The 17,936-nt window shown below is 41.3% G+C and overlaps 1 protein-coding gene across 1 annotated transcript in view; it reads left to right on the top strand.

Moving 5' to 3' along the window:
* lrp2b (low density lipoprotein receptor-related protein 2b) overlaps positions 1 to 17,810 on the top strand; it is a 39,528-nt gene extending 21,718 nt beyond the window's left edge. The window contains exons 42-79 of the mRNA XM_037082190.1: positions 85 to 288; positions 752 to 991; positions 1,187 to 1,312; positions 1,455 to 1,574; positions 1,961 to 2,092; positions 2,333 to 2,534; positions 2,651 to 2,946; positions 3,926 to 4,442; positions 4,645 to 4,800; positions 5,059 to 5,229; positions 5,326 to 5,549; positions 5,637 to 5,814; positions 6,430 to 6,626; positions 6,887 to 7,132; positions 7,546 to 7,671; positions 8,121 to 8,240; positions 8,502 to 8,618; positions 8,710 to 8,826; positions 9,050 to 9,187; positions 9,464 to 9,586; positions 10,725 to 10,853; positions 11,825 to 11,956; positions 12,136 to 12,261; positions 12,604 to 12,747; positions 12,857 to 13,022; positions 13,159 to 13,287; positions 13,438 to 13,661; positions 13,759 to 13,941; positions 14,393 to 14,512; positions 14,962 to 15,049; positions 15,134 to 15,198; positions 15,325 to 15,514; positions 15,691 to 15,754; positions 15,955 to 16,089; positions 16,386 to 16,484; positions 16,609 to 16,692; positions 16,907 to 16,963; positions 17,437 to 17,810. Of these exons, the coding sequence (XP_036938085.1) occupies positions 85 to 288; positions 752 to 991; positions 1,187 to 1,312; positions 1,455 to 1,574; positions 1,961 to 2,092; positions 2,333 to 2,534; positions 2,651 to 2,946; positions 3,926 to 4,442; positions 4,645 to 4,800; positions 5,059 to 5,229; positions 5,326 to 5,549; positions 5,637 to 5,814; positions 6,430 to 6,626; positions 6,887 to 7,132; positions 7,546 to 7,671; positions 8,121 to 8,240; positions 8,502 to 8,618; positions 8,710 to 8,826; positions 9,050 to 9,187; positions 9,464 to 9,586; positions 10,725 to 10,853; positions 11,825 to 11,956; positions 12,136 to 12,261; positions 12,604 to 12,747; positions 12,857 to 13,022; positions 13,159 to 13,287; positions 13,438 to 13,661; positions 13,759 to 13,941; positions 14,393 to 14,512; positions 14,962 to 15,049; positions 15,134 to 15,198; positions 15,325 to 15,514; positions 15,691 to 15,754; positions 15,955 to 16,089; positions 16,386 to 16,484; positions 16,609 to 16,692; positions 16,907 to 16,963; positions 17,437 to 17,463 (5,912 nt within the window). The 3' untranslated portion in view covers positions 17,464 to 17,810. The remainder of the gene's footprint in view (positions 1 to 84; positions 289 to 751; positions 992 to 1,186; positions 1,313 to 1,454; positions 1,575 to 1,960; positions 2,093 to 2,332; positions 2,535 to 2,650; positions 2,947 to 3,925; positions 4,443 to 4,644; positions 4,801 to 5,058; positions 5,230 to 5,325; positions 5,550 to 5,636; positions 5,815 to 6,429; positions 6,627 to 6,886; positions 7,133 to 7,545; positions 7,672 to 8,120; positions 8,241 to 8,501; positions 8,619 to 8,709; positions 8,827 to 9,049; positions 9,188 to 9,463; positions 9,587 to 10,724; positions 10,854 to 11,824; positions 11,957 to 12,135; positions 12,262 to 12,603; positions 12,748 to 12,856; positions 13,023 to 13,158; positions 13,288 to 13,437; positions 13,662 to 13,758; positions 13,942 to 14,392; positions 14,513 to 14,961; positions 15,050 to 15,133; positions 15,199 to 15,324; positions 15,515 to 15,690; positions 15,755 to 15,954; positions 16,090 to 16,385; positions 16,485 to 16,608; positions 16,693 to 16,906; positions 16,964 to 17,436) is intronic.
* Positions 17,811 to 17,936: the final 126 nt, after the last annotated feature.

Below are 17,936 nucleotides of genomic sequence, written 5' to 3'. Positions count from 1 at the left end.
ACTAATTAAAAAGGTTATCTCCTGTGTTCCCTTCAGTTCCTCTCCATCCTTAAATTTCCTCACCTCCCTTAATCTCCCCTGCAGGTCCATCAGGTCCAGAGTGCCAGTGTCCTCATGAGGGGAAGTGGTACCTGGCCAACAATGGCAAAGACTGCATCAAAGACACAGGAAGCCGCTGTCAGCCAGAGCAGTTCACGTGCCTCAACGGTAATTGCATCTCTTCGCATTGGAAGTGTGACGGCGTAAACGACTGCCAGGATAACACGGATGAGCTGGAGAGAGTGTGCGGTGAGAGATGACGTTTAATCTGACTTTAAACCAAATAAGCAAGGAGATTTAAAAATTAAGGGGTGAGAACCAGTCAGTGACATGTGACCAAAGAGCCAAAACAAAAATGATCATACTGTATTTTGTTCTGACTTTGTTTTTTGATTTTCACTCACTGTCACCTTTCTGGTTCTCACCCCTTGAATATTTACATAAACACTTGTAATTTTTTGAACCCTGAAATTTGCCTCCTGAAGTAGGTATTAAAAAGACTACACAATGCCAAAGTGGGACAGTGGGACACATTTTTTTTTTGGCTTTTACTGTTTCAATTCTCTCTGTAGTTATTATTATTGATTAGTGTACATTTGTTAAACTGTGGGCTTTTTCAGCTGGTCTTCACAATGCAAAATGAGCCGAAAACCTAAAGCATAAATAGCATGGCATTAAAGTAAATCAGCACTCTATTATTCCTCTTCTGTAGCCTTCCACACCTGCTCATCCATTGACTTCACCTGTGACAATGGCCGCTGTGTGCGGCTCTCATATGTGTGTGACTACACAAATGACTGTGGTGACAACAGCGACGAGCGAGGTTGTCCCTTCCCTACCTGTAATCCTGCCTCTGAGTTCACCTGTGCCAACGGGCGCTGCATCAGTGCAGACTTCGTCTGTAATGGCATCAATGACTGTAGAGACAACGCCTCTGATGAAATCAACTGCCGTGAGTGATGATTAAGGGACTGATTCATTAACTGAGCTGCTCTGTTAGTAATTTTTGTTCCCTTAAGCAGAGCATTACTCAGGCACCTGTTGAGAAAAAAAACACAGTTCTTATATTCACTTTCCTAAGTAAGAGACGTGTCCAGTCTCTGTATGTTTCTCAACTTTTGGTTGATGTTTTGATTTTCCTCTCCAGCTGACAGGACATGTCCTGATGGCCGGATCAAGTGTGACCACACCAACATCTGCATCTTCCCTGAAAACCTGTGTGATGGCTACAACAACTGTGGAGACAACAGTGATGAGAATCCTCTCTTCTGTGGTAAGCTGAACACTCAGTATTTGTCCTGCTGCTAAGTGAGAGAGAGTGGGAAACAGAGACAAGCAGGTAAGTTTACGTTTTAGCTGCTAAGTAAATTCAGTATAACTGTACATGGGTATACGTCTGTGCTGCTGTGCTACAGCGGGTCGTACATGCCCTCCGGACCAGTTCCGTTGCGATGAGGGGAAGTGTATCCCTACCTCGTGGGTATGTGACTCCATCCACGACTGCCGTGATGGGACAGATGAACCTCCTACTTGTGGTGAGTTCTCTGCATTCACATTTGACTGTTTGGCTTTTTAGACAGATGCAATTTACATTCTTTACATTTCTATTTTCACATGACTCTGATAGAAGACTTCTGAGTTCTTGCTTCTTTGCAGTTACATTAATATTCATTACTTTATATTTCTAATATTACATTTACTTGTTTATTTAATCAAGCTACAATTTATGTTTTAATTTTTTGCTTGTACCTCACAGCCTAAATTGTGCAAAAAGTATATCATTAATTCTGCTTTGTATTGATCTTGACATCATCCAATAATTATGGTGATAGTATCCATTGGTTTAAATCCAGCAATCAATTTGGCTGGATATATGACACATTCTCTCTTTTACCATTTTTTTTTTTTTGTTCCTGTTCAGAGGATATAATCAGAACCTGCAGTTCAGGCCAGTTCACATGTACAAATGGAAACTGCATTCCTGCGTCAATGGTCTGTGATGGCAACAATGACTGCTGGGACAGTAGCGATGAGGCTGTTGAGCTACAGTGTGGTGAGATACAATGTTTATTTCTTACCCTGTGTGAACGTAATACTCCAGATCTATTTAGTTTATTTGTTTTGTTAGAGGTTAGAATATTTTGAGCTTTTTTCTCTGCTCTGTCGCATCTCTCATCTGATATTTGCCTCTTTTATTATGTGCGCTCTCAGAATCTTTACAGCTTAATATGTGATCTTGCGACATATGAATATATTTTGTACCCTATTCTTCCATTCTTTCTTTCTGCTGTAGGCCAGCGTACCTGCAGTTCAGGCCAGTTCACCTGCCCGACCTGGCACCCAGGCCACCCACGTTGTATACCATTAAGTTTTGTATGTGATGGGGACAAAGACTGTGCCAACGCAGCTGATGAGCTCCAGAACTGCCCCAACCGTACTTGCCATATGAACGAGTTTGCCTGTTCCAACGGGCTCTGCATCCTCATCCCCTACCAGTAAGTCAGAGTGAATAAAGTGTGTGCAAGTGAATAAAGCAGAGGTTTGTTTACAACACTGGAAAAGAATTTGCTCCTCACTGAATAGAGTCTGATAAATTACTCCTCCTCCCCAGCTGTGACCGTGTGAACGACTGCGGGGATGGCAGTGATGAGTTGGGCTGTACTTATGACACCTGCAGCAGCAACGAGTTCACCTGCGGTAACGGAGCCTGCATCCCTTCCGCCTACACCTGTGACGGCGCGAGTGACTGTCTGGATGGTTCAGATGAGGCTGACAGCTTGTGCATCAAGCCCCAGCCCACCTGTTCTCCTCAGCATTACATGTGCAAGTCAGGCGAGTGCATTGACATCGCTAAGGTGTGCAACGGGCAGAAGGACTGCCGGGATGAAAGCGACGAAAAAGGCTGTGGTGAGAGGAATATGACATTTTGTGACAATATTGATATGAATTAATGTGACTTTCTCTCCTCAAGAGCCATCACACCACAGTTTTACTGTTTAAATTCAGTGGAGACCAACAAAACAGTTTCTGCCCAAATAGTAAACATTTGGAAAGACCATTCGCTATCCTTAAATCGATGCCCTTACAAAATTACATTTTTTAAATCAAACTGTTAAATTGAAAAATCGCCTTATCTCTTATGTAAAACTACTGCATTTTCTGTGTTATACATGAATATATGACTAAATACATTTGGCCATCAACAAATGATTATTATCATATCCTACGTACTTTTATATATAATATTCTAGATTAAGGGTAATTAATGAACATAACATTTTTGATTAGCTAAAATATTAATGGTTTAAAATGGTTTCATCAGTTCAAAAGCCAAAAATATTGTCTGAAAATATAGTGTTAATTAAATGCCGATTTAAAAAAAAGAGCAATGAATGTTTAATTTTAAGAAGTTGAGACCAGCCAGTATTTTTCAATTCTGTTAACCAAATGATTTATTCAGGGTTCAGGGCTTCAGAGCTGCAACTAATGATTATTTTCACTATCCTGTAATCTGCCATTTTATTAATAATCTCCTACTCCTACTGATTCCCAAGAAACCAAAGGGACGTCTTCATTTCTCCAGTTAACAGACCAAAACCCAGAGTCTTTTCATTAACTCCTATAAATTAGAAAGACAAGCAACAGATCTTTACATTTAATTGGCTGGAACTGGCAGTTTGACATTTTCAATTAACAAAATTCAATAGTTCATTTTCTTTCGATTGACATATCCTTGCAGCCCTGATTAAGTCATCTGTTAATGGAGGAAATCAGTTCATCCTAATCTTTGAGAATCTTTTCCAATAACTCACACTGAGATCTCTGAACTCATACATCTGTTTCACCGTGGCTTCATGTCTCTGTCCTCTTACTTTGTTCTTGTTAGGAATCAATGAGTGCAACAACCCATCAATCCACATGTGTGCCCAGATCTGCACCGACACCCTCACCGGGTACTACTGCTCCTGCGAGCCTGGCTACCAACTCATGCCAGATGGCAAAGCCTGCGAGGACATTAACGAGTGTGTTAGCACGCCCGCTGTCTGCAGCCAGATCTGCGAGAACGCTGTTGGCTCATACCACTGCAAATGTGCCCCAGGGTACATCCGTGAAGCGGACGGACGCACCTGTCGTCAGAACAGTGGCATTGACCCGTACGTGTTGTACACCAATCGCTACTACATCCGCAAAGTGAGCACTGACGGCTCACAGCTGAGTATAGTCCTGCAAGGGCTGTCCAATGTGGTGGCGTTAGATTTTGACGATGCTGAGAAGAGGTTTTACTGGCTGGATACAGGGACGGGAACAATTGAGAGGATGCGTCTCGACGGGACTGACAGGGAGACACTGGCGGATGATGACCTTTTGGGAGCTGAGGGTCTGGCATTGGACTGGGTGGGCAGGTGTGTATCATTATTAAAACTTCTTTGTCTTCATCATTATTCATTCAACAATAAGCTGTCCGATACATAGATAAATTAGTGTTAAAATCAACTGTAAACTTTCCTCTTCGAACTGATATGTAATTACTTGTAAAGTCTGTTGTCTGGCTGACCAAAACGTGGCTAGAGGGATGTCGGTAAAACATTTCTGCCTCTGCTGCAGGAAGCTGTACTGGTCTGACTCTTATTACGGCTCACTTCACGTGATGGAGCTGGATGGGCGTTACCAGAAGAAGCTGCTGACAGGAAAGTTCACAGATGGGAATACCACCTATATCATCAGCCGACCTCGTGCTGTGGTTGTTAACCCTAAATATGGGTACTGATGGTCACACCTACACACACACACACACACACACACACACACACACACACACAGACAGATGCATTTGATCTGTGATAGGCTAGCAGTTGTCCCCAGTTAAGCGAATTAATATAAAAACACCATAAAATGTGTCATAGAATAAGAATGATATTATCTTTTTGTTGCTTGTTGAACTTTTTTAATGGTAAATCCTCTACAATCAACTGATCCTGTGTATGCATTGTTCTATCCTTCCTGTCTTTTTTTACCCAGATGGCTATACTGGACGGACTGGGGTGACACAGCGTATATCGGCAGAGCTGGCATGGACGGCACCAATGTTAGTGCCATCATCACCACCAAGCTGGAGTGGCCCAATGCTCTGACCATAGACTACACCACCAACAAGATCTTCTTTGCTGATTCCCACCTTAACTTTCTGGAGTGAGTTATGATATTAAGTCTGCTTCAACAGTTTTTTTTCTGCATAACAGTACCAGTAAAAAGCCTGTAATAACTCTCTGTTGCATCAACCTTCAGCTTTGCAGACATGGATGGCCAGAACCGACACCGGGCCATCGCTGGCACACTTCCCCATGTTTTTGCAGTTTCCCTGTTTGAGGACTGGGTTTACTGGACCGACTGGAACACACACACAGTGGAGAAGGCCCACAAGTACACAGGCGAAGAGCGCACACTCATGGGCAACAACACACATCGGCCCTCTGACATTCACGTCTACCACCCCTACAGACAGCCGCGCAGTACGTACATTTTAACTTTAGATGCTTATTGTCTCAACGGACTGTAGCATAAGTTGACCACCTATTTATAATCGACTTATTTCCCAGGTGTGAACCCCTGCTCCTCTCATCACCTGACCTGCAGCCACTTGTGTCTGATTCGCCCTGGTGGGCAGGAAGCTTTCTGCGAGTGTCCAGATCACTTCATCGGTCTCTCTGTGGGCTTCAAGATCCAGTGTGTCGCCGACTGCTCCAGCACTCAGTTCCGCTGTGGGGACAATGAGAAGTCAGTCAGATATTCAGTCACTTGTGTCCCCATTCTCATCAAGTCTTATTGTTCTGTTACAGTAAACACTATCAAAGTTGTTGAGAAATAATGAAAAATAATAGGATTATTTCCAGAGATATGGGCTTAGATACTGGGAAGTTGTCCATTAAAGCCTGTGAATGTGTTAAAAAACTGTAAAGTAAAACAATGATAATGCACGCATAGATGTACATATAGTTTCAGAAAAATAATTCTGATATTTCATAAACAGGCTATGTTGCTGTTTTTTACAGATTTTATGCTTAAGACAGACATGTTTTGATGGTTTTCAGTGGTTAGATGTAGTATTAGAATTTAATGCAAACAACACAAGACTTGGCAAACTTTGAATCTATTTAAAAAGGCCAGCATTCATCCAAAATGACTAAAGAGAATAATGACTGAATTATTCATTCTATCACTGATTAATTGTATTGATTAATTGATTAATACTACTGCAATTTTTCCTGTTTTTCTGTTTTGTAATCAAGCTGTAGTGAGACAGGAGACAGACAGTGAATGTTGCAGAATATTGTATGTTATCTTGATTTATGCAGACAAAGCTAACCTGTCTGTGCTTTCTCTTCTCTTCAGGTGTGTTCCTATATGGTGGAAGTGCGACGGCCAGTCAGATTGTGGCGATGGCTCGGATGAACCTGATACCTGCCCTCCCCGCGTTTGCCCCATTGGCATGTTCCAGTGTCGGGATGGAAACTGCACTTACCCCGGCTTCATCTGCGACGCTCACCCTGACTGCCCTGACAGTTCAGACGAGGATGCGGCTCTCTGCAGTATGATGATTAACACAGTTATCGTAATTAACTATGACAGTGTAGATAATCAGATAGAAAGAAATTAAAGTTGTTATATACTAGAAACTTGAATTGAAACTTAAGATGTCATTATCTTAGGTCTGGTTTACATTTTGTTGAAGAAAACTACATTTATTGGTGAACACGTAGGCATCAGGAGAAACCCTCATGCTTTAGATTTAGTTCAGAGAGATGGCTCATTTTTCAAACATTAGTCAAGCTGCTCTCTGTCCCCATAGGTGACCACCGATGCGAGGATAACCAATTCCAGTGTAAAAACAAGAAGTGCATCCCTGTGTCCTATCTCTGCGATGGTTTCGAAGACTGTTCAGATGGCAGTGATGAGGTCACAGAGACTTGTTCCCAGTTGACCTGCCCTCCAGGACAGTTCAAGTGTAACAACGGGCGCTGTTTGCCATTGAGCTACGTCTGTGATGCCCAGGATGACTGTGGGGATGCATCTGATGAGCCATATGAAACCTGCAGTAAGTCAGACATCAGAGTCCGGAGGAAAACAAGAACATGACATAAGAGACCACCTAAAGTGATAATCTTATCAGGTGGGCCAGGAGAGCCGTCTTGTTTAGCTGCTTTTTGACACCCCTGGTTTCCCTTATATTTGTGTCTGCAAGAAGCAAGCAGACAAAAGTAACTGCTGTAACTGATGAAAGCAGAGCTGACAGTTTAATCAGGCATAGATGTTTTTCAGTGTCAGAATGTGTAATAAGTTTAGACTGCATGTCCCAAGAGAGATCTGAGTGAATTAATGATGTTTTATTGGTTTGTTTTTTATCCTCTGACTTTATCTTCTCCTCTCTCATCCACTGCCTTGTGCTCTATCTGATCATCTCCTTTGCTCCGTCTCATTTCTGTCTCATATCTTTGTTTCCCTCTCCAGTGGGTCCAGACTACAAGTGTGATGAAACTGAGTTCTCCTGCAAGACAAACTACCGCTGTATCCCTCAGTGGGCCCGCTGTGACGGCACAAATGACTGCCTCGACAACAGCGACGAGCAAGGCTGTGGTCAGTGCTTGACTGTCAGCAGATGAAATGTCTTGTGAAAGCATCGCTGTAATGAAGACAGCAACTGCTGGGAAAAATCAGGCCCAGGGTACAAATTTGTCAATAGGATGTACAGAGGATTCTACTAGCATAATATAGCCTCACCATGAGAGAGAGATTTGAGTCAACATCTGGTTTTACATCAGACCAAAACAAGTTAAAATTGGAGTATGATGGAGATGATATTAAAATGTAGGTGATGTTGCAGTGCGAGGGAATGCAGGAGACAGATGTTTGTAGTTGGAAATCACCTCTTTGATATATGGGTGGAATGTTTCTTTTGTCCAAGTGCCATTTTGCACAATGAACAATATCTGAGACTACTTGTCATTTTTAACATGGAGTCACTGATCTATCTCATCTCTTTCTCATCTTCTCCTCTGTCTATTTCTGACTTTGTATTCCAACAGAGGACGTGACCTGTGATCCCCTGGGAGATTTCCGATGTGACAACCATCGCTGTGTTCCCATTCGCTGGCAGTGTGATGGCACCAATGACTGTGGTGACGGCTCAGATGAGAGGGACTGCCGTAAGTGTCCTGTGCAATACCTTTAAGCTCAAACCAATCACAGACTGGAAAGAGTCTTGTATCCACCAGGGTTACAATACATTTGCTCTTTTTTTCAGTTTAGTCCTTAATCCTGCATTACGATTTTGTTTGGGATTTGCAGAAGTCATTTAATGATATTATATTCTTTGATGCTGATTAAGCCATGCTGTTGTACTTAAAATGTATACTGAATAAATATGTGTATGTGTGTCTCTCTGTTGTCCTGACCTTGGTCTACAGAGCCAAGGCCTTGCTCTGAAAGTGAGTTTAGATGTGACGGCGGACTGTGCATCCCTGGAACCTGGGTGTGCGACCATAAGAATGACTGCGGGGACAACTCCGATGAGCGGGACTGTGGTGAGCAGGCGCTGCACACAAACTTACCTCCTTGAAATATTCTGTCCTAAAACAACAAAAACACACTAATCCCACCCTGGCTATCTTCCAGAGCTGCTGACGTGTCGTCCAGGTTATTTCCAATGTGACTCGGGTCACTGTATCCCTGAGGCTCTGGAGTGTGATGGCCGGCCTGATTGTCAAGACCTGTCAGATGAGACCAGCTGTCGTAAGTAAACCGCATGAAAACTAATGGCAACCTGCCTGGACCCTTCAGCGTTTCAGTGCACTTCGGTTGTTTTCCACTCCTGAAAATATCTAAAATACGCTATAGTTGCTTGTCCAGTGGAGCTTATTCAGTTTTAAACAGATTGCAGTTGTACTGTGGACATAAAATACATATGCACTAAGAGTTAACATCGGTAAATTAACTATTTTCCCCACCCTGACAGCTACTCGTTACCCAGGAGGCCGTTGGTGCCCTCAGGATGAGTTCCAGTGTACAAACCGTCTGTGTGTGAGCCAGAGCTGGGTGTGCGATGGCATCGACGACTGTGGGGATCGCTCTGACGAACAGCTCAGTTTGTGCTGTGAGAAAGATTCTGTTTACTTGATGTTTGTTTGTTGTTAAAAGCAACGAGCTGTGAAAAGTATTCTGCCTGCGTTCAACACAATTATTAATTCCTTCAAGCAAATGGATAATTCCAACGCTGATTCTAACTTCTAACTTCATCTATGGATTGACACAATGTTTGTAGAGAGAAGACAGTACAGAGAAGATAAGCCAACAGGATTAATATCAGCAGTGTGTTTGTGATCACTGAAGCTTGGAGAAGATGGTTTAAACTTTATTTGTGTTTTACCAGTGAACGTCACTTGTGAGAGTCCTGGACGCTTCCGCTGTAAGAACAACTACTGTATCTTCAGCGGCCTGCTGTGCAACCAGAAGGACGACTGTGGAGACAACAGTGACGAAGAGGAGGAACTCTGTATGACTCACACACCTACATCACAATCTGTGTTGTGCATCAGGGCTATTTTGAATTGAAACATTTCTCCTTACCTTATTGTTTATACTTACACTATTAAATACTATAAAATGATTTGTAAGTACACTTGTGATACATTCAAGTAAATGAAGAGTCTTTCTATTTTGGACAGTTGGTTGCACAAAGAAGCAAGTAGAAGATGTGTTTTTGGGTTCTAGGAAGTTGTGATGAGTATTTTTCACATTTTTAAGATATTTTCTAGACTTAACGATTGATTGTGAAAACAATTTGATGATTAATTGTTGTTTTCATTAGCTTTCAATAAACCTGAAAGTGAAGGGGACAAATGCAGAAATACTGGAATACAGCTAAATTAATTATCAAAAGCTAACACTTTTAAGAAATGTCTGAGCAAGTGATAAGGGTGTAAACACACATGTTGTGCCTTATTCCCGCCTTTTATTTTAACACTGCAAGAGTGAGATTTCTGTTATTGTCAGGTTCAGTAAATGCACCACTAATCATCAGTTTCTGGGACCACCAAGGATTAATCTGAACAACACTAATGCTGCCTGAACCTTGCTCTGTAAGGCCACTGAAACTGGAAAATCCCAAAACGACATCAGTGTGTCAAGCCTGAAACGTACAAGGGATAAGGAAATAGTGTGCTTTATGCTATTGTTACACAATCAGCTTAAACATCAATCAGAGAAAATTATTTTGAGAGGAGATTAAATAGTTGGTGGACATTGGCTAGCTCATCTAAATCCATTTGTTGTCAGGGAGGAGACAAACGAGGGACGCTGCGGAGAAGCCTTCAATTGAATAAGTGATTTAATCACTGTAGTATGTTGTCATGTTGGAGTTTATGTGCCTACATTTCAGTACTTGACTGTGTGGGATGGTTGCGGGTTTTTTTAATCTACAAGTGTAGGCAGTCCGCTCATTTCCTCACATTTTTTTTCCTTCTTCTTTTTTGGTATTTAGATAGTTGGTAAGTGAAGTGTGACACTGTAGAGAAAGCTCTTCAATCTTAGACAAGTGGAGGTGGACATGTTTCCACAGATGGGTTTTATACCCACTCAACCTTCCCTGCACACTCATGTTGATGACTCACTCTTGACTGTGTCCTTCTCAGGCCGCGAGCCTACGCTGCCCCCCTGTACACTGGAGGAGTTCAAATGCACCAACGGACACTGTGTGGCTCTGCCGTACGTGTGTGACCACAATGACAACTGTGGGGACCGCACGGACGAATTAGGCTGCAGTGAGTAGCAAGGACAAAAGATTCACTCTCTGTCGACATTTTCGTTTAATGTCTATTAAAAGTATGGTATTAAATGTTAATCTGGAAAAAAACAAACTGATTCAAATCCTGTATCTTTCAGTTTTAAGCTTTTGAGATTTAAAGTAAGAATGTGTCAGACAGAAGACATTCAGTATTGAAAAACTTAATGATATGTACACTACATTTGTTGATAAAAGCAGATAAGATGTATAATAACATGAAAAACACCACATATTTATGACATAAGTGTTACATAATTACTATAATGTGAATGTGTGGTATGTACTGAAGCATGTTGCAGTTGCCAGGTGAAAAGAAATTGGGACGTTTTCTCATAATAACTTTCATAATGTGAAATTATGACTAATCCATCCGTTAATGCATTTTCCACCATTCAACAAGGCCGGGTCGCGACCCTATCATGACACAGTGTCTCATAATTATGAGGAAGGATCTTATTAACACAAATTATGAGGAATCTCGTCATTACGACTTATGGATCTCATAATTAGGAGTCAGCAGTCTCTCAATAATTAGAAACCCTTCTCTCAAAAGGAAATTATCTGAACAAAAAAGATTGCATTATGAGATAATTTTCTCATACTGATGATGGATGGATAGAGATGTCATAATTATGGAATCTTCTCTCTCTTTTCTGTAACCTGGCAGCGCTCTTTTTTCTCTGTGATAAAACATAATTTCAGAGCAGAGCCAAAGTTTGATTATGAGACAGAAAATCGCTCTGTCTGTGGCCAAAACACCACAGAAATATCCTGTTGGCTGAGCTTAAGATTCAGGGAGTCATTGTGATTAAATGATAAATATGGTCAATAGATGCATTATTCTCCAGCTGTTAAAACAGCCAGCTCTTTTAGCTCATGTCTCTAAAAGTACAGACAGAAGTTGTTTGAAATGATTCAGAAAACATGCTCTGTGTTGTCCGGCTCCAGATTTCGGCAATGATCGCAACTGTGAGGAGAAGCTGTGCCAGCAGGAGTGCACCAACTTGAACGGCACCGGCTTCATCTGCTCCTGTAGGCCAGGATACATAGTGGACCAAGACAACACCTTCACCTGCAAGGGTACACACACATACTCCTCTGTTTATTGAACTCATGCTCAAATTACTGCACTCGAATGAATCTAAGTGCCACTCAAATAAAATATCATCATTTAATGTGAAGAGAAAAACTGGGGGAAAAAAACATACTCGTCTCTCTCTTTTTCAACTCATTGTTATAATCTCATTTCGTTCTTTCAGACATCAATGAGTGCGACGTTTTTGGCACCTGTCCTCAACTCTGTAAGAACACCAAGGGTAGCTACGACTGCGAGTGTGCCCCCGGCTACAGAAAAGTGGGTGACGGCAACATGTGCGAGGCTGAGGGTGAGAACAATCTTTTCATGAGCCTACGTTTAGTCAAGAGCAACATACAAATAATTCACTCAGTAAAACAATAGATCAAGTTGACTTGATGACTTAGTAAAAGGAAAAACAGGGTTCAGATACCACAACTACAGTGCAGGCCTCATGTTTACGTAGCATTTTTAACATCACAAAGTACTTATAATATGTGGCTTTTTATGAAATTGCTGCAAAATACATAATGTGTATCACATTAGGCCACTGTGGTCAGCTAAATGTTAGAGAAACATGTTGTTTTTCTAATGAGGTTATCGGTCGCTTTGATAACACAAAAAGTAAAGTGTAATCGTCTGTGTCTCTCAGGATCGGCTCCCCTGCTGCTGCTACCGGAGAACATCCGTATCCGTAAGTTCAACCTGCAGGCGGAGACCTTCCACGACTTCCTGGAAGAAGAGGAGCATATCATGGCTCTGGACTACGACTTTGACCACAACAACACTGGATTCAGTAGGTCACACACAGACTAACGCCAGACACTCTGAGAAAGTCAAATATAAGATCATGACAAATCTTAAACCAGAGGAACTCGTTTGATGACGTCCTTGTGTTTTGTCAGGTATGGTGTACTTCACTGTCGCCAGCCAGGGTGCTGCACGAGGTGCCATTAAGAGAGCGTACATACCTTCAGTGGATGATGGCAGTAACAACATCGCTGTTGCTGTCGACCTCGGCATCAGATACATCACCACACCAGACGGCATAGCTGTGGACTGGGTGGGAAGGTTTGTTTGAACTGATGTCTCTGAGCATACATGATTACATTCCCTCAGTACTCTCTCGCCTGGAACTGACCGACAAAGGGTTACTTTCTGGATTGTGAAAGAAAGTCTGCATGTGTTGTAATTCTTCTGCTTGTAGGAATCTTTACTGGGCAGACTCCAAGCTGAGGAGGATAGAGGTGGCCATGTTGGATGGACGCTACAGGAAGCACTTGGTCAAGACTGAACTGGGCCACCCGTCAGCTGTGGCAGTCAACCCACGACTGGGGTACATTTTAATCCTGATTTAATAAATTGGAAATCATCTGTAGAAGTGTCAGAGACTCTATACACTATCCTGTTTTATTTAAACCTAAAGGGAAAACTTAACTTAACCCACCACATCTCAGAACTTTAAATCACTGCTATGTTTCTGCAGGATGTTGTACTGGGCGGACCGTGGAGACGGTGCAGCTAAGATCGAGTGTTCTTGGCTGGATGGCCAGGAGAGGAAGGTCCTAGTGGGCGATGGCCTCGGTTGGCCCACTGGCCTTTCAATTGACTTTGCCAATGGTGACAGAATCTACTGGTCTGATTCCAAGGAAAGTCGCATTGAGTCTGTTCTGCCTTCAGGAGATGGGCGTCAAACTGCCGTCTACATAGGTAAGATCTAAGACGGAGAGTCATCATCCATCCATATTCTTTAAATCCAGTATCTATTTCCTCAGATACATTTCTCTTTTTGTTGCCCCTCCTCCAGATGTGAGAAATCCTTTCAGTGTTTCTGTGTTCGAGGACCACGTTTATTGGAGCACTCAGGAGAAAGGTGAGGTTTACCGGCAGGACAAGTTCGGCAAGGGAGTGAAAACCAAGCTGCTGACTGTTGGACCGTGGCTGACCCAGGTTTCTGTGTACCAGCAGCAGAGATACAACTCCATTGACAGTAAGCTGCGCACTCACCTGCATATTCCCATTAACACAGACTGTACTGCATTAACCACTTTGTAGAAGGTGCATGTTTACAGTACACATATCAACGTAAAATAATATTTTTTGCATTTTGGTTTGTCCCTGCAGGTATTTTTTATTTGCAGACGAGTAATAGCATAAACATTTAAAAGTACTGTGTTGGTGTGTGTCTGGGCTCAGCAGTAATCTGCAAACTAGTGAAATTTATCAACAGAAAATCCAGGGAAACAGTCATCACAGTGATGGCAACATTGATAAAGAGCTGAGACAAATCCTGCTTAAAGCAATGATGTCAAACAAAAAAAAAGGTCAACACCAGTCTTTTCAAAACTTTTGACTGACAACTTAAAAACCAAAACATATGTAAGTCATGCATTCTTACTTGGTGAAATGAAAGAATCAAACACTTTTCCTTGTGTCTACAGTGAAGAATCCGTGTAAGGGAACCTGCAGCCACTTGTGTTTGCTCCGACCAGGAGGTTACAGCTGCGCCTGCCCTGAGGGCACCAGCTTTGTTCCAGGCAGTCACACTGAATGTGATGCTGGTAAGAAAGCAACCTATGTATTTCCTTATGCACTTTTAAAACACCGGGAATCATGTCATGATGTTGCAGAAATGAATATTTGACAAATATACTAGAAAATGTGCATGCTTTATGTTCAAAAAACACATTATTTTTTCATATAATATGATATTGACCAAATGTAATAATGTAATATAATCACAAAAGACATGAAAATCTCAGGATCTACAAAATGGAATCTTTAATTGCAGCAATAATTATATAATTTGCATTATTTTCTTGTGTCCCTTTGCCTGATCTTGACCAGCAACATAACACTAAATTTACACTGACACTAAAGAAGTTAGAAAAGGCTTCAGAGGGAGGATTTTTTGCAGTGCATTACAACCGCATTGTCGTCCAAGTGTTATAAGTTGTTCAGTCATGGGGCAGTTAAATGTAGTGATTGTTGTTCACGTACCTTATTTCAGGATTTGATCCACCGCCCACCATGCCTCCTCCATGTCAGTGTCAAAATGGAGGCACCTGCTACTTTGACGACAACCAGGCTCTCTGCATGTAAGACATTTTTTGTTTAGGAATGTTGAATCTGCGGCATCTGCAGCAGACTTATTATTATTGTTTGTATTTTTTGTTTCACAGATGTCCTTCAGACTGGATGGGAGATTACTGCCAGATAAACAAGAACAGCATTGTTGCAACTTCAGGTAGATTTTTTTTTTTTTTAATTCAAAAATAAACAATTACAACATTCAAAGTCACTTGAATCGAGCAAACTTTAATTTATTATTAGTAAGCTGCCTTTTCCCTCCATCTGTGTCCCTCCATCACAGTTGGAATAGCGATCGGGGTGACAGTAGTGATTTTGGCTCTGCTGGTTGCGCTGGTCTGTCTTGCCAGGAAGAAGTCCAACCTGATGGAGACGCTACGTAACAACATGCCCAGCATGCCCAGTATGCCATCCATGCCCTCTATGCCATCTATGCCCTCGATGCCGTCCATGCCCAACCTGCCAAGCTTCAGGTAAGTGACAGCGTTGACTACAAAAAAGACAGAAGCAAGAATTGAATTATATGGTTTCAGTATAGAATATAAGAATCACTTATAGGCCTTTCTACTTTACAGTCAGTGTGTCTTAGTATGTCACGTACAGCATCATTTTAAAGCTTTGATATGCGTGTGTGTGTGTTGATTCTCAGAAAGGGTGTGTCTCCTAATGGGTTGGATACAGACGAGTGTGGAACAAGGGTGAACGGTGAACCGGTCAGTAGCAAACAAACATTCATGACTAGGATATTAATTATTACTTTTTTATTATTTTTCCTTTAATTTATATAAGAAAAAGTACAGACTGGAATTTGAACATATTTTAGATGTGACAAAATATACAGCAGCAGTGACGTTTTCACAAGCAAAGAGCTACTATAGTTATTCACTTGTTCTGTTTGCTTTTCTGATGTCAGGTTCCCTGTATGTCAGTGTCCATGGTGGACACAAAGGGAAATAATTTTGAGAACCCTGCATATGAAGCTGGAGAAAAACCTCTGACAACAAACGAGATGGCAACAGCCACCTCTGCTCCTGTTGGAACAAACAAGGTCAATAAACATAAACTACTGATTCTGCAGCCACCTCTTCCTCCTCAGTGGCTGCATTTATTTGACATGCTATATGGTTAAAGACCTAGATGATATGCCCAACCGGCCATTCCCTACATATTTATGATCTAAGCACCGTTTCTTGTGTCTGCTGGTAGGGTGCCTATAATTCCTTCTTTTTCTACTGAGAAATATACAAACATAATGCACATACATGTCCCAGTGCAGCACAATACCTATATTCTGGTGTAACTGATTAAGTCGTAAGTCTTGAGATGCTCTGTTTCCTTCCTCAGGAGTACATTGATAACCCTTTGTACCTAGAACAAGTTCAAGTTCAAGTTCCAGACAAGCCAAAAAGAAGTGCAAACACGCCTCCTGCTGCTGCCAACGAGGTTCATTGCGAATTTAATGTCACATCAAATGTTTTTCATATCACATAGTTTAAGTGTTACTGACTGAACCTCTGAGTGTTTTGTTTTGTTGACACGTGTAGTCTCCTTTTCCCCTGTTTTCAAGGAGTCTTTTGAGAACCCAGCTTACAGCTCAGACACAGAAGATGTTGACTTCAGTTCTGCCAAACCAGCTGCTTCCAGCACACAGGTATCCATGGAGACACACGTCAGAATGTTACACACTGTTTACAGCTTGATATCTGAAAGCAAATGATTACATGCTCTGAATATTTGAAGGTAAAGTCTGACATATGTATTGTGAGACAATAGTGGACTGTTTTTCCAGAATAGATGTGGAGAGTGTGGGGGTTTATTTGTGCTTATGCTTAGATACTGAAGCATCTCGTTTCTTCTTTTTCCAGCAGTTTGAGCCCATCGGAGATGACAGTTTTGTGTCTTTCAAAAATCCCACATACCCGGTGAGTCCAGAATGATAATGAGCTCAGAATTAATGTGTCAGCGGAGCATTAAGTGTCCCGAAAAACTGTACATCATTCAGGGTTTAAAAGTACTTGCTACATTTCATTTTGACATGCAGAGCTGTAAAAGTTCTGCACATGAAGTTTTTGATTTATGTCTATTTTAATTCAATTTGACAACTTTTTAGCTTTTGTCTTTGTATTATTCATATATTTTCACTGTAACCACATGTATCACAATATCAGAATGTATGACTAGTTTGATCACTTTTTCATACGTTTTCTCTAATAAAACATCTAAAAGCAAAATTAGAAGCTGATGAGGTATTTCGAGATCTTATTTGTCTCATTTTAGGGCTCCCAAATGTATTTGAACCAAAACAAAAAACTTGAAACCACTGATGTATATGACATAAACTAGCTTTGAAACAATATGTCACTGCAGTTTTTACTAATTGTTTTTCTTTCCACAGGACACATTTCCAGATTCTGAAATTTGATGTGACTTCTACATCAGAGATCAGACTTAACTGCACTTCAGGACTGAAACTTTCAACATTCATGTTCATCGGAGGATGTAGCACTACTGAAGTAACAGAACAGAACAAATCAAACCAAGTCAGTTTGTAAAGGGAAATATATTTTCTTTCACCTTCAATTTCTGTAACTATTATTGTATACAAAAACTAATTAGATCTAATTTAATGTAACTAGTATGAGAATTATTCAATAATAATACAAAGTGAATAGGAATGAATTTGTGCTCGGTTTATGGTGAGTTTGTTTTATATTTGTATGTAAATGTTGATTGTAAGATAATTGAAAATTAAAAATTCTTCTGTTGTCATTGCGTGTGAAGTGTAATGATTGGACTGACAATTGCATGAGATGTGATCAGGTTTGAGATTGAGCCCCTGATAGTGAGCGTAATTACAAATCTCTCTTGTACCGTTCTTTGTACAACAGTGCACAT

The sequence above is a fragment of the Acanthopagrus latus genome, chromosome 20, assembly GCF_904848185.1.
Source record: "Acanthopagrus latus isolate v.2019 chromosome 20, fAcaLat1.1, whole genome shotgun sequence".
Lineage (NCBI taxonomy): Eukaryota > Metazoa > Chordata > Actinopteri > Spariformes > Sparidae > Acanthopagrus > Acanthopagrus latus.
This window is presented reverse-complemented; position numbering and strand designations above follow the sequence as displayed.